Genomic DNA, 15,463 nt, shown 5'->3' with positions numbered 1-15,463 from the left:
CTGTAAGGGTTCCGTTTTTTTCTTTGGAGGTACAGAACCCTAAGAAGTACAACCGAATTGAGAACCTCCTTCTTTTTGATGTCGGTTGAACATAAAAAAAATCTAAATAATGGTTTTAAAATTTACTATTTATTTTTATGTATAGATCTGAAATGGTTATAATTTTTTAAAATTACATTCAAAGGTGGCAATTTTTTTATTTTCAACCGACTTCAAAGATAAAGAGGTTCTCAAATCAGTTGTATTTTGTACTTTAAAAATGACGAAAAGTCATATAAACTTTCAGTCCCTATTTTACCCTTTTAGGAGACAGATTTTCAAAAATGTTGTTATAAGTATTTATTTCTAACCAAAAACTTGTATATGAAATTTAATGATTCTTTGAAAATGGATTTTTGTACGAGTACAACTGTTTATCCATTGTTTTATAGCTTTATAAGTGGAATGTACACCATAAAATGAAACTGCTAAAATGTCGAGTTTTTAAAGTTGTGGACATCTTAATGAAAATGTGAACGAATAAATAATTGATCAGACCAAGAGACACGTCTACTAATATCGATTTGTTATTAATTTTATTTAAGCTGCGTTTCTCTGATGAATTCAACATAGCTTGATTATACTTACACTAAGTTCTATAAAAACAGACTACAAGTCGGTATGGAATTGACTGCAGGTCTTATATAATTAACGATCGTGAGAAATCAATAAAAACATGTACTTTTATTAGAATTTATTTATATTATGAAAATACAAAATGTATAAGTAATATTGAAATTTTATATTAAACGTATTTTATAAAAAATATACATTATAATCTAGAACACATTTTCTCCTTTTTATAATAATGGCATTACTTTCAAAACCTTAAAAAAAAGTAAATTCAATTATAAAGCCATACAAATCATAAAATTAAACAAAAATTCAAGTGTAATCATCAACTGACATTTAAAGGAATGAATACTGCCAGCCTTTAAATATTATCTTCTTGTTAAGAAAATCATCTTTGTAAATACCCACCTAAATATACTTAATAGTAAACATAAAAAATCAATGTTAGAAATAAAGTAACAAAATTTTATCACAAATTATTTGTTAAGTTTGTATTATCCTGGAATGTAAATAGGTACATCAACTTATGAATTGTATATGTATATATACATAATTCAGAAAAAAATATATTTATTTTATTACTTTTGAATCAATAGTAGTGTTTCTGTTACAAATGAGCATGTTTATCATTGAATATATAATGTCTAGAAATTACATACACATAATATGTATTCAAAATGTCAGTGACAATTCAGCATATTAGCATTACAACAATTTTATTACTTCTCAAAAATATTATCCTTATAAACAATACTTTTACACACAAGAATATTAGGAGTTATGTAAAACAAAAGATTAAATGATAAACTATTTTATCCTAAATAATATGCATATGGTATCACATTCAAGAATTTATCATTCGTAATATTTATGAAAATAGTCATAAATTATTACATAATAAAAGAGAACATCAACTGCACGCTGTCATATACAACCTTATTTTCTGATTCAGCATACACTTTTTTTTAAACTGGCATTAACAAATTTAAAATTAAAATACTTATTGTCTACAAAGATGAGCAATTAAAATACCACTTTTTTTTAAATAAAAACCCTAGTTATTATAGGAGAATGGAGAGATATTTCAATCACAGATTGATTAATAAATCACCACCTTGATATCCAACTAAATAAATCCTAATCTCTATCACAAGTGATGAATTTATATTGATCTGTCTAGATTTACAGTTCTGGCCCTTGAGACAAATGAAAAATGTATTGGTAGCTAAGAAATGTCAAAAAATTCTTTGACTACATATGTGGAGGCCGCTTTGTTATGCTTCCATATTATATATATGGACATTTACTATAGGAACTAAATGATATTTAGTGAATTATATTCCACCCAAGATTTTTGCATACATAATACAATAACCATTAGTGAAGAGTAAAGTTATTTTTAGTTGACACTAATTAACCAAATAACACAAATTAATAGTGTAATTTGATTTTTAACTACATATAGCTAATTTAATTAAAATGAGGTACATTGTAGTGATCGGAGATTAGGCACAAGATAGCTGCTTACATTAATACACAGTCGCAGCATTGAAGAGTGTAATATAGGCATTTGACACCACAGTCTTCTTCTTCTGGTGTGGAAGCCGTTGAGCGAGCTTTATTTGGTGGAGGCGGTCTCAAGTATACACTGTCTACTTTATCACTAAGTTTGTCTTTCTCCCATTTATTTTCAGATGATTTATTTTCTTCATCAGAATTGTTTTCAAGGTAGTCGCTATACTTGTCATCCTTTTCATTAATATCTCCAGCTACTTCCTATAAACAAATAAAAGGAAGTCATTTTCAATCTGTATGTAATAGCATCATTTTTGATCCTTTTACTATTTTACTTCTGAATAAAAAATAAGATATTTTGCTGAATTATTTATCATGAAATAATAAGTAATAAACCTATTATTTGATGATAAATATTGTTTCATATTATTTAAACGTGAAATTCAACTAACATGTTACCTGATTTAAAAGAAATATGTTTACTGACAAAATACTAGAACGAGACTTTGTACAAAAGTTGTTTGTTTGGGCACTTCTGTTTCATTCGTGTTTCTACCGTGAAGCAGTTGCGTTTGCATGGCTGTTTTAGTTTGAAGGGTGAGATATGTCAGTGAATTTAAAGGGTAAAGAGGAATAACACCTGAGTCCTCAGGAATAGCAACATATGGAAAGTTTCATGGGCAAAACAGTATACTCTGTTATGTCCACGGTATTTCTCATGTCTATAAGCGACAGTTACTACTTTCCATCAGGAGGGCCATTAGCTTGTTTGCCATTCAAAGTTGCATAAAAAAAAGTAACAGAGAGCAAAAACAAGCATATCTACATATTAGCTTATGTTTGTCTTAGTCCACAATTACTGACATATATCGATGACACTCAGCATAAGTTGCCATGATCCCACATTACATGTAAAATTATTTTGACAATACAAATAAATTAAAAAGTGTATGAAAAAAAAACTTTAATCTTTTGGAACACCCTAGTATCTGTGTATGTGTAATATTATAAAATTTTCAAGGATTTGATTTTTTACTTATCATGCTTAAACAGTTGATTATATCTAAATGAAATATAGAATACAAGTATACTTTATTCTACCACATAAGATACTTTATATATTGATTCACACAAACAAAGTCACAGGTAAGAACTATTAAGTATCAAAGTTACGTACTTTGGTGTCATCGCTATCTTGCCTCATAAGTTCCTGTTTCTCTTCTGTACTTGAATCTCCAATATTGGCTGAAGGCAAGTCAACAGTGGCTGTTGCAACTTCAGCTGTGGCAATGGCTGCTAGTGGGGATTTTGATTTTTCTGATACTAATGACGGAACTAATAAATGGCTGTCTTCATCTTTCTTCTTTTGAAAATCATATTCATTAGAATCACCAGACATACTGAAAAGAAAATAATATTTAAAATTTTAACAGATAAATAAAGAATATCCTGTGAGTTATGGTAAGTATAATTTAGTAAAAAAGATTAAAACCTTTTTTTGCTACATTATGAACTGTGTTTATGTATCAAATATAGTAAATACTGAATTATGGTGCAATATAAACAATACTGTTCTGCTTTTGTGAGACAACATATAAACATCTTTTTAAATTTAATTTACCAGTGTTGGGATTGAATAATTTGTCAACACTCAGCAATGACAAATATAGTTTCTTGAGTTACAATATATTTTAATTTCAATATGTGAAAACATATAAACAAATATTGGAAAATTTTAAGGATACTTATACACATATTACTTAGAAGATATATAAAAAGAATTCCAGAAGGCTCCAAAGGTATCGTATTACTACCACACGGTAGTACAGATATAACATACCTATGCCGGTATACAATACTTAATAAAACAACTCTTATTGCACCTATAGGCAGATAATATAATTATTACCTTGTTGGAACAGAGGATTCTATTTCCTCTCCAGATATACGACGCCATGTACTTATAATGGTCTGAAAGTTGTTGTCTTGCATTTCCATAGCGTAAAAAACATAAGTTTTATCCAAAAAGTTCAAATACAAAATAAGTAGAAAATAGTTACTTTGTTATAAAAACTTTTAGTTAAAAAATACAATTTATTTTAAAAAATCTATTCAAATCAACTATGTTTTATGCAGAAATACCTAAACAAGATTGATAGAACACTATGGATTAGACCTAAATAACTTGCTAAATAAATTATGATGCATGATGTCACCTCACTCACTTGTTTAATTTTTATTTATTTAGGTATTATTTATTGCTGAATGGGACATTTTGACTTTATACACTGTCACCGGCTTAAGTCAGGCACTTTGGCGTCGCTGGCAAGTTGGTATTACTGTTTGACATCTATACTATACTACTAGTATTATAAAGCAGAAGTATTTAATAGTTTGTTTGTTTGTAATGGATAAACTCAAAAACTAAACCGATTTTAAAAATTCTTTCATTTTTTTTTTTTTTTTTTAGTACGTTTGTTCCGTTTGGAACAGGCTAAGGTCGGAGACCATGCTGCCTAGTCTTCAAAAAGATAATTTGTCTGGAATAAATTCTTTCACCTGTAGTAAGCTACATAATAGTGACTGATACAGATATATTATTTTCTATGTATCTACTCTTGGGAAGCCAAGGCCGGTTCGATCACTAGTACTCGATAAAGAAAACAGAATAGTTCTATCTGTGTTATAGATTAACTCCCTTATTCATAAGAATGTTAAGTGTCATAAATCTATTTTAGCTATTGAACTGTTTTGTCTCTGTCTTTGGTGTTAAATTCCTAATTTGAAAGAAAGTAACAGAATACTATAATAGATAAAAAAAAATTGTCTCTGTCTTACATTAACACTATTATTTCATAAAAAAAAATGAAACGTCGCAAAAACCTGTTTTAATAATAGAAGTGTTTTGTCATTTTCTTTTATACTAAATTCAAAATTTGAAAGAAAATGATATAAGACTTCAATAGCTAAAATATGTTTGTAATAGACTTTAAGAATAAGTGTCGTGCTGAGCGTAAAAAGAAAATGCCGTAGAACTGCTACCTATAAGCGTATGTAGTGGCGCACAAATTCGAATGATTTTGTAATTTGATTAATTAGTAATTACTAATTGTATAATTCGATCACATAATTAGTAATATACTAATTTTGGTATTCGAAAGATTTTACTAATTAGTAATTCGGTTTCGACTTAATTGTCAATTTTCGATTCGAGTTGGTCCACTCTTTTCATTTGAAATATACATCATAATTAATTACTACAAATTTACTTTGACAAGTGTCAAATGTTGGGGGGAAGGGATTGTTAGTAATGGGGTCTAATGAACCCATTGCTAGCAATACACTATCAGGTCGACCTCCACGTGGTTTCCCCTGGAAACCATCGTGAACAATTCTTGTTGAATTCGTCACAATGGGCTAACTGACCTGCTTCATCCTCATTTATCATCCTTCACTGGTGCCCCGCCAGTGTATACCAATAGCGCGGGCGGGGCTACCATTCCATTATCACCCATAAAAAAAAAGTATATCAATAATGTTGCTACTTTGTACTAAATATTACTAAATTGCCAGATTGCTTAACCATTAACAAAAAAAAGACATTCCAAGGTCGTATCAGGTCATTGGGTCGACTCAGCTACCTTCATACCGATTCGTACATGAACAACTACTAGGGAATACTAGTACAAACGTACAGTAATTGAAATTTGTAGTCGGCAAATTCATTCGAATAATCTGAATGAATTGATCAATCATATAATTAGTAGTCAGATTAATAAAGTCGTGCATTCCTAATGTATGATACATTCACCGAGTTTTATTATTTGACTAATTATTTCATTATTTTAAACGTTTTTGATTACAGAATTTAGTTTTTATTGATTATGCTTTTACATTTAATAAATAGTGTACATTTTATGCTGGGTATCATTTTTGATAAATTTAGGTTGGTTATTTAAAAAAAAAATATGATATAGATTTTGATATAAAATATAGCGGCTGTTAATGTTTTAAATTTTTTAGAAAGTTTTGGGTAAATTTAAGAATGATTGATTGTCAAGTTTTTTTTTATACAACTTAGAATGGCAAACAAGCTGACGGCCCACCTGATGGTAAGTGGTAACCGTCGTCTATAGAGATGAGCAGTGCCATGGACATAACAGAGTATACTGTTTCACCCATGATACCCCCCATTGCGTTATCATTCCTGAGGACTCAGGTGTTATTCCTCTGTACCCTGTAAATTCACGCCATATCCTACCCTTCAAACCGAAACACAGCCATGCAAACACAACTGCTTTTCGGTTGAAACACGAATAGGACAGAGGTGCCCAAGCAAACGACTTTTTACAAAGTCTCCCTCCGGTAAAGTTGTTATATATAGTAGGAGAAGATTAATTTGATCAAACTTGACCATACTTGGTAATCTTTGACTATATTGGACTGAAGTGGTCAAATTATACGAAACCCGATTTAAATGATCCAACTAGACAAAATTGGCCAAACTTGGCGAAACTTGACCGAACTTGGTCAAGTTAAATAAACTTAGCCTAACATCGACTTAAGTGACCAAATTTAGCTCACCCAAACTTGTCCGAAGTGAGGGGAAAGGGATTGTTAGTAATGGAGACTAAGATTTCCATTGCAGCAATATTCCCCCTGGAAACTATCATGGTTAATTCCTGATGAATTCATCATGATGGGCTAACTGACCTGTTTTCATTCTCATCTATCACCCTTCACTGGTGTTCCGCTAGCGTATCCCGTTAGCACATGTTTTTTTTTGATGGGTGAAAATCGAATAGTAACCCCACCATTCTATTTTCACCCATAAAAAAAATCTTGTCCGAAGTTGCTTAATAGGACTAGATTCGACACTCTACTCAATTAAACTGACTTACGGACTTGGTTGAGTCAAGTTGCGTAATATTTATAAGTTAATTGAATTTAATATTTAGAATTGAGAGTTTCATGTAGAAAATTTAAAAGTAGTCAAATTGAGAACATTATTCAGAACTAATATTCATATACAACATATGAAAACAGGAACAATCATTTTGAGAATCTCTTCGTATTGAAGATGATTGAAAATAAAAGTGACAACCCTTGCGACGAATATAGCATGGCAACAGATTTGTATTGGCGAAAAAGCACTATATAGAGACTGTTTTACACTGTTATTATTATTTGCATGGCAATATTATTTGCTATGAAACTTCAAATTTATTTTACAAGTTTTTAAATTATCATAATAATTTAAAAAAGTAAATACTCACAGTTTGAACCTAATAATAGCAGTGTAAAGAGACTTTATACCGTGGTTTATTGCGTATAGGAATTTGTTTTCATGGCACATTTGTCGTAAGGGTTGTCACATTTATTTTTAACCGACATTAAAAAGAGATTTCATGTTTCATTCAGAGATTTCATATTTTTGATATGAATATAATTTTTAATAATTTTGTGTTGCGAATTTGACACTTTTGAATTATCTAAGTTTTAAATTCTAAAAATTATAAATTCTCAATTCTTAATTCCAAATGTTAAATTAGAATAAATTCTAAATTTGTGTATTATAGGCTTTGTTCAATAAATGTTTTTTAATGCCAATTTTAAATTTATTGAAAGATTGATACAAAATATCCTTTGGTATCTTATATCAATATTTTCCGGTCATGCAGACTAAGTCGCTGGTAAAGATTAGTAATAAAAATAACACTTAAGTACTTATATAACTTACAATTTATACATTGACGGCGATCTTTCCTTTCCATACTCGTAATTTTGGTGGTTATACACAATATCCTTTTTCTTATGCTTTTTACTTGGTATCCAAACGATTCCCAAACTCACTGAAGGTTTGCTATTTGATTGTCCGACTAACGAATAGTTCTTATTGCTGCTGGTACTTATATTACTTGATGTGAACCCAGTTAATTTTGGTGTTGTAACGTTACTAGGGACTTTTCCAATGTTGGGTGTTTTACCCAAACTGGTACTTTTCCCAATAGAGTTGCCACCTTTTCCGAAAGAATTTGAAGAACTCTTGCCTGTGAATCCAGTTCCACTTTTGCCAATGGAACTGGCTCCGGTCTTTTTAGTTACAGGCGCCAGGATGAAGAATCTGAGGACAATTTTTTTTAATAATTTATTTCTGCTGGCTATAAATTTTACGAAAAAGTGCGTATGCACATTACACTATGTTTCGGTTTGAAGGGTGGGATATGGCAATGCATGCATGCATTTACAGGGTACAAAGGCATAATACCTTAGTTCTCAGGAATGCCAACGCATAAGAAATATAATGGGCGAAACAGTATACTCTGTTATGTCCATACTGTTCATGTCTATAGGGGACGGTTACCACTTTCCATCCACAATTGGGGCGTCAACTTGTTCGTAATTAGTTGCATAAAAAATGTGCTAAATTTAAGGGTATTTTTTTAATTTTCTATAATTTATTTAATTTTTTAAATAAAGAAAAAAATTTTGATATTCATAATGTATATCCTTAGTGTGTACACTATATTATGGGTATATGATGTACCATATATAATTTTCGAGATTTTATTCCTTATGTTTATAATGTTAAAAAAAATTAAGTAGATGATAATTTGTATGTAAAATAAAAATAATATTGTATGTAGAATTTGATTGAGTAGTATTTTCAACAATTTTGAAGAATTTGACACATCGAAAATGAATATGAGATTATGAGCGATCACAACTTTAACTTAATGAAGTGTGGCAACGTCGCGTTTATATATTAATTTTCAAAAACTATTTAATAAATTTTAATATTTCTAATTTATTATTTAAAAAGTGCTCGGTTAGTTAGCTAAAGATATTATCAATAAATCTCTAGATAAAACACATAATATTTAATAGATATATCTGTTGATGACATAAAGCAACGAATTGTAAACAATTTCTTAATATTTCGGTCAAGGTTGAACCATGATCGAAAGGTTAACTAGTCTACAATACGAAGGGGACTGGCCAGACATTTTATATTAGGTACCTATTTTATACTACTAAATATCTGCGAGGTACTACGTACCCTTACTACTATCTGCGATGACGGTGATAGCTAGAGTATCTATGATACACTTACTGGATTATTGTATATGGATTATATTATATAGCAGCAGTATTATTGTAACGCAGTGTCATCAAATTGTGTATTATTTACAATTTTCGGTGAAAATTTTGTGTTCACAAAATTTTGGAGAAATTATTTTTTTAAAGGCGAAATGACTGGAGAAATCTAGGTAATTTATTTGGATAGTTTTGGTACTTGTAAGATATATAGAAGTAGCAAAATAGTAGATGTTTTGGAAATCGTATCGATTAAGAGAACAAAATATTTGACGTTTGGGCAAAAATCAAAATTCCCTTCTGCAAATCATACTGTAACGATATACTTATTATATACTCGTACATTTGTTGACTAATCATTAGTACTCAGGAATAACAAGAGGCATATTTAAGGAGCGCCAGGCGGGTCGTGCTCACTCTAAAATTGTCTGGTGACCATTTCAGGATCTGCATCGAAGCTTCAAGCCATGAGTAATGGCATGTCTGAAAGTAATATACTATACGCCTTTTTAAGAGAGAGAATACTGTGTTATTAATCTTTAGTTTACGAAACGGTGAAATGAACTATAACGGTTACCATTTTTCAACAGGTGGACTGTCAACGTATTATGTTTCAATCTAGCGGTCATACATATACACGTATTATACAATCAAGTATTTTACTAACGAAGTTGCTAGTTACAGCTTTTTAGCATAATAAATACTTACGTACAAAGAGACACCATTGTCAAATAATGGAAACTTGTCACTTCGAAAACCTCTGCTTACTGGCTTCATTTCTTTTAGTACTATGAGAGATAACACCTACTCAACTGCCAAGTTGAACTTACTAATAGTGATAGAATAAGTCGTAATTTTATAATAATAGAGATTTTTTAGGTACATAAATTAACTCTTTTATATAATTTGAAATAACTAAAAGCGGACTTGATGGAAAGCAATAATCACCTATAGATATGAATGGCATATTGTTATTACAGAGTACATGGATTACCATTCCTAAAGCTTAAGATGTTATGCCTCCATACACTTCACAGTCATGTAACACAAAAGCTTAATATCAGAAACACGAGAGAGCCAGAGGTTTTCTTTGCAGAAGACCAGAACACTTTTGTATAGTTCTAAAGTTTCCCTTTAATAAAATCTAACAGGAATTAATCTACGCGGACTAATTTCTACCTACTTTAGGTATCATAATATAACTACTCAGTAGTCTACTTGAGTTTACAGAATTTTATTGAAATTTTTGATAATTTATTTTTTCACAATGTATCTGTTAATATCCAATAAAATAGGAATAAACCATTAACCATAAATGATAATTCTAATGAAGATACGAGAGAGTTGGACGTAGTAATTTTCATTTGGAATAATTTTCTATTTGTTGACAACAGATGATTAATGTAACTACTTAATTTTGTTACTTAGACGTAGGAAATCTTTATTTTTATACCTAATTCATGGATTATTAATAAGTGCACCTCATGTATAATAAAATAACAATTTACTTCAATTAAAAATTGTATCTTGAATGTCTTTTATTAGTATTAAGTTATGATCAATACATGTATACTTTTAAATCCAGTATCTCAGCTTATTTTTTAAATTATTTATTTTGGATAGACTCATAGTTATTGTGATAAAAAAGCAAGACAATAATGTGAGGCAATTACTTAGACATACTACTAATATAATATGTAATAAATATGCCATTTAGTATAATTTAGTATAATACTCAGATAAAATCGAGTAGGCTTGTAATAAATACATAAAGTACCTATGTATTAGAAATATCCTAGCTGATATCTTACGATAGAAAATTCTTTGAATAAGATATCACGCATGTGTTGAATGTAAATACCTAAATAGACGAGAAGTACTTACATACATTATGCATGTTAACGTGACGATCGTCTATTTTACAACTATTTGGTAGCACGATTTAGTTATTACATCCATTTTCTATTTTTCTTTTGAATTATAAACAGTACCTTTATAAAATCATTATTTGAAATATTATTTCATTAATGTTACTAATTTCATTAAAGTGTTCACCGAGTGATCTTTTGATAACAGATGTGTGCAAGGGGTCAAGTTAATCGACCCAGTGGTAGGTATTTTGACGCACAGACCGTATCGACGTACCGGTTTTTATAAATTTTATAAGATAAAATATTACTTACATAAGAATGTCTCTCTATAAAAAAATAATGCACTGTTTCACACTATTGTTTTTGTTGTAATAACGTTCACTACATATTTTAACGGTAAATTGCGCTGTTCTGCTATATGGTTAAAGCGATTCGTATACAAAGTAATATGCGTGCGTGCGTGATGACGACTGTACGAGACTGCCATACTGCATACGATATTTCCTTTACACCTGACTTATATTACATCTAATTAGATTTAAAATGTGGCATAAGATCCATAATGCAGCTTGTTTATTCCTCTAAAGCATGGAATCCATTATCTATGCAGGCATATAACATATATAGATATTAAATATACTTTTTTATGAGGCAAGTTTATTAAATTACACTTTGTAAGTTAATGCAGTTTTGTTTATTTATTGTTGTAGGAAAATCAAACTTTTCAATAAAAAAAGAACTCATTAACAAATCATTGTTTGTCACGAAGAAAGTCATTACCCTAAGGGTAGGTAACCACGATGGTCAGACAGATCATATTTTGTTTCCTTAGAAACTTTTTACGACACTTTGGGGCTGAAAATGAGTGGTAACAACGATATTTTATGTATTTAACTAAGTCCAACAAATTGTGATCTTATTATTATTTATATTAAAGCCAATTGTAATGAACCTATATATTTAAGAGTTTAGTGTCTAGTTCATTCCAAGATGCGAGTTAGGCTTTCGAGCTATGCGTAAAGAAATGTGTGAGAGATATAAGACTTTTTTAAGGGGTTTGCCTAAAAATTATCAAAAACAGGTCAATGGTACCTATTATTATATCAATCGGACTCCCAGTTGGTCAAAAGTATAATTTTAATTGTGTGGTTACAATTAAAACCACAAATCATTTTATTATATTAAATATTATATATAATATGAACTAAGGCATAACAATAATATATTTGTTATCCCTGTAAAGTTGCATACAATAATAAAATATGTTGATGTAATTCAACAATTTAACTAATATGGAAGCATTATTTGTACCTACAGACAATTATTTATATATCTAATGTAACAAAGTATTAATACAACTGCAACTTTTGCAATATAAATATAACTATAGGATCTATAATGCGTAGACCTTACGTCATCTTTTAAAGAAAATTATCACGAATCGTGCACGGGCTGTCATTTCAGTTGGTTGACTCATACTTAGAAAGAGCTTGGGTTTAATTTTTTAAGTGGCATGCCAATTTTGCTGGCCATTATTTTTATTAAAATAGCCATATATTATCAACTCAATTGAACTAATGTACCTACACAATAATAGAACAAAGGGGCATACAGTTTACTCTTATTTAAAAGTAAAATTTTTTTAAAGACTTAGAACAAAATAATTAAAAAATTAATGAAAAATAATAAGACGGAATTATTTAAATCCCTTTAGAATTGAGATATATGTAGGTATACTCAAAAGAAATTGTAAGAGAGTATAAAATGTTTTCTTTTCAAAATTGCTTAACAAGGATTTGATAAGAAAATGAATAATTTGCCATTTATTTACGTCGCTATTCATGAAACTTAACGCATTATGGATCATGTAACTTGTCATTGGACGGCTATTTTACCTTCCAGACTGAAACAGGCGCATTATTGTTTTGCTTTGGAAGGTATCAAAAACAGGTAAGAAGCCAAATCTCTTCCATCGGATAGAATAATTAATGCCATATTAGCATATAGCAGAACTCGTCTCTATAACAACTGTAAGGTAATAATGCACGTTGTTATATTTTTATTTAAAAGCTTATCAAAGCTTTCGGATCCAATCACCCAATATTTTATAAGAAAATTAATTCTTTTGTTATGAAACTATAAAAAATAATTAAAGAAGAAATTTTATTTAAAAACTAACGATAAAACGAGTTTGAATATATTTCTATGGGATCTATCTGTAAGTATATCGTTTCAGATAAAAAAGAATTTTACAAATCGGTTTAGAACTGACGGAATTATAAGGTAGCAAGCATAAAAAAATAGGACCGGATTAAGAACCTCCTTCTTTTTTGAAGTTTGAGAAATGTCAATTCGGTTGAAAAATATTGCAAAACGATAATTGACTGTCAATACATTAATTTGAAGGACTTTTCCCTACAATTTTTAATAGTGGCAATAAAAGTATTTACTTTTTATATACATTAAGAATATTTGCATTAGGTACACAATAACAAAATCCAATCGATAAACGCCTCTTTTTTTTAAAGCTGATTGAAAAAGATTTAAATATTCAATGCATGGGTGTAAATGATGTCATCGTTGACTTCTTTTGATTTGCATTTTGATATTTAAATACCTGATTTTAACAGATGGTAGGTATGTATGTGATGCGATTTTATGAATTACGAAAAGGTAAGTGGCTGTTATTTTAGATCCTGTTTTTAAAATCTTTTTATTAATCATACAGACTAATAATCGTATTTAATTTTTTTTATGCATTAATGATTAATAACCTGACGGCCCACCTGATGGAAAGTTGTAACCGTCGCCTGTAGATATGAACAGTAAGTACCATGGGCATAACAATGTATAGATACTGTTTTGTTAATGATATCCCCATGTACTGTAATTTCTAAAGTGTTACGTTTCTGTACCCTGTAAATTCACTAGTATATCCTACCCTATTTACCAAAAGCATGCAAACATAATTGCTTCACGGTAGAAACACAAATGGGACAGAGGTACCCAAGCAAACGACTTTCGTGCAAAATCTCCCTCTATTTTTCTCTCTAATTTAAATTATTGAAAATATTCTTCTGACTACAATCTCTAATGAGGTAATTAGAGACATTAGTTATTTTCAATTAAGTGTGCCAAGCTAAGAAATATAAAAACTACATTTCATCATATTGAATAAATAATCAGACTCGCATTTGAATCACTGTCGCTACTGTATTGAATAAAAACTTAATAACATAATAAATTTACTCAAAATTAATATATGTAATACTTTACTTAAATTGCATAAGATATCTATTGTTCTTGTCAATTTACTGCCATTAAAAAACAATTACAAATATAGTCACTGATGGAATTAAACTAAATACAAACTACTTAGTCTACAAACCTACTGTAAAAAATAAATATTTTATATAGAACAGTAATAGCGATTTTATCAAAGGATACCTAGCAGTTTTATGTTAGACTGTTTTCGTTTTTAACAGGAGTTTGGTGGTGCTTTTGTAATAATAATAATAACAAAAATACGAGCACAAATCTAAGTTATAAAAAAAAAACAGAAACACGGTAAACTGTAATTTAAATGCCAGTTATGTTATTATGAAGCATTCATTCATGGAACATTTTAGTCGGTTTATTGCTATCTAGCATACGAGGGCACGTGTAATTGTCAGTTACATGCTTTTGTCGTTACTTTATGTGTAGTAATAACAGAATAATTGTATTAAGAATTATACAGTATTTACCTGTTTCCGTTTATACTTAAGTGACTTCCGAAATGTGAGGTTTCAATTCGTCTGACTTTTTTGTGGATTACGTATAGCTACGTAATCGCTGAGCATAGTCACAAAAACTAGATTATTTGAAAATAAGAATTGAATCTATATATATATATATATATATATATATATAATTTTTTAAGACTTGTAAAATTTATATAGATGGGTCGCCACTAGCGTATTCTTCTTTCCCTTTAATTGCTGTATTCGAACTGTATGGTCGGCCCATTGATACTTCAACTTGCCTATGATTCAGGCTCGGTTACTTTATATTACGGATTCTATTACACAGAAAAGCTCCAAGCTTAGTCATAGCCATAATTCACTGAGAAACTTGGAGTGACTAGCAACCGCATAGGGTATCTCCAAGTTACACAAGTGTCTTTTTTATTCAAGTTTCTTTCCATCAGATGGGCCATCAGTTTTTCATAATAGTAGAATATAATGTGAGAAGTTAATTCCCAATTTTCCCAAAAAAAAAATGAAGGTTTCCTTACCTCCTCTATATTTGTTAAACTAACAGCGGCATTATCTGATCTTGAGATACATGAAGGTTTCTTTACTTCCTCTATATTTTTAAACTAACAG

General features: G+C 29.7%; 1 protein-coding gene across 3 annotated transcripts; it reads right to left on the bottom strand.

The window, feature by feature from the left end:
* Window positions 1-716: 716 nt before the first annotated feature.
* On the bottom strand, window positions 717-4,555 carry LOC113518839 (uncharacterized). Of its 3 annotated transcripts, none has more exons than XM_031911542.2 (3): window positions 4,353-4,555; window positions 3,305-3,527; window positions 717-2,388 (listed from the first exon to the last, which is right to left on the bottom strand). In XM_031911542.2, exons 2-3 carry the CDS (start codon window positions 3,524-3,526, stop codon window positions 2,137-2,139), a joined length of 474 nt encoding a protein of 157 aa, XP_031767402.1. In that variant the 5' UTR covers window position 3,527; window positions 4,353-4,555; the 3' UTR covers window positions 717-2,136. The 3 variants fall into 3 exon arrangements, with proteins under 3 accessions (XP_031767402.1, XP_026759657.1, XP_052752597.1); XM_026903856.3 differs by lacking the exon at window positions 4,353-4,555 and adding an exon at window positions 4,037-4,346; XM_052896637.1 differs by lacking the exon at window positions 4,353-4,555 and adding an exon at window positions 3,749-3,886.
* Between the last annotated feature and the right edge of the window lie 10,908 nt (window positions 4,556-15,463).

This window comes from Galleria mellonella, unplaced genomic scaffold, assembly GCF_026898425.1.
Source record: "Galleria mellonella isolate WM207_F2 unplaced genomic scaffold, CSIRO_AGI_GalMel_v1 utg33, whole genome shotgun sequence".
NCBI classification, from domain to species: domain Eukaryota; kingdom Metazoa; phylum Arthropoda; class Insecta; order Lepidoptera; family Pyralidae; genus Galleria; species Galleria mellonella.
The sequence above is the reverse complement of the archived record's forward strand: the minus strand, read 5'-3'. Positions and strand labels throughout refer to the sequence as shown.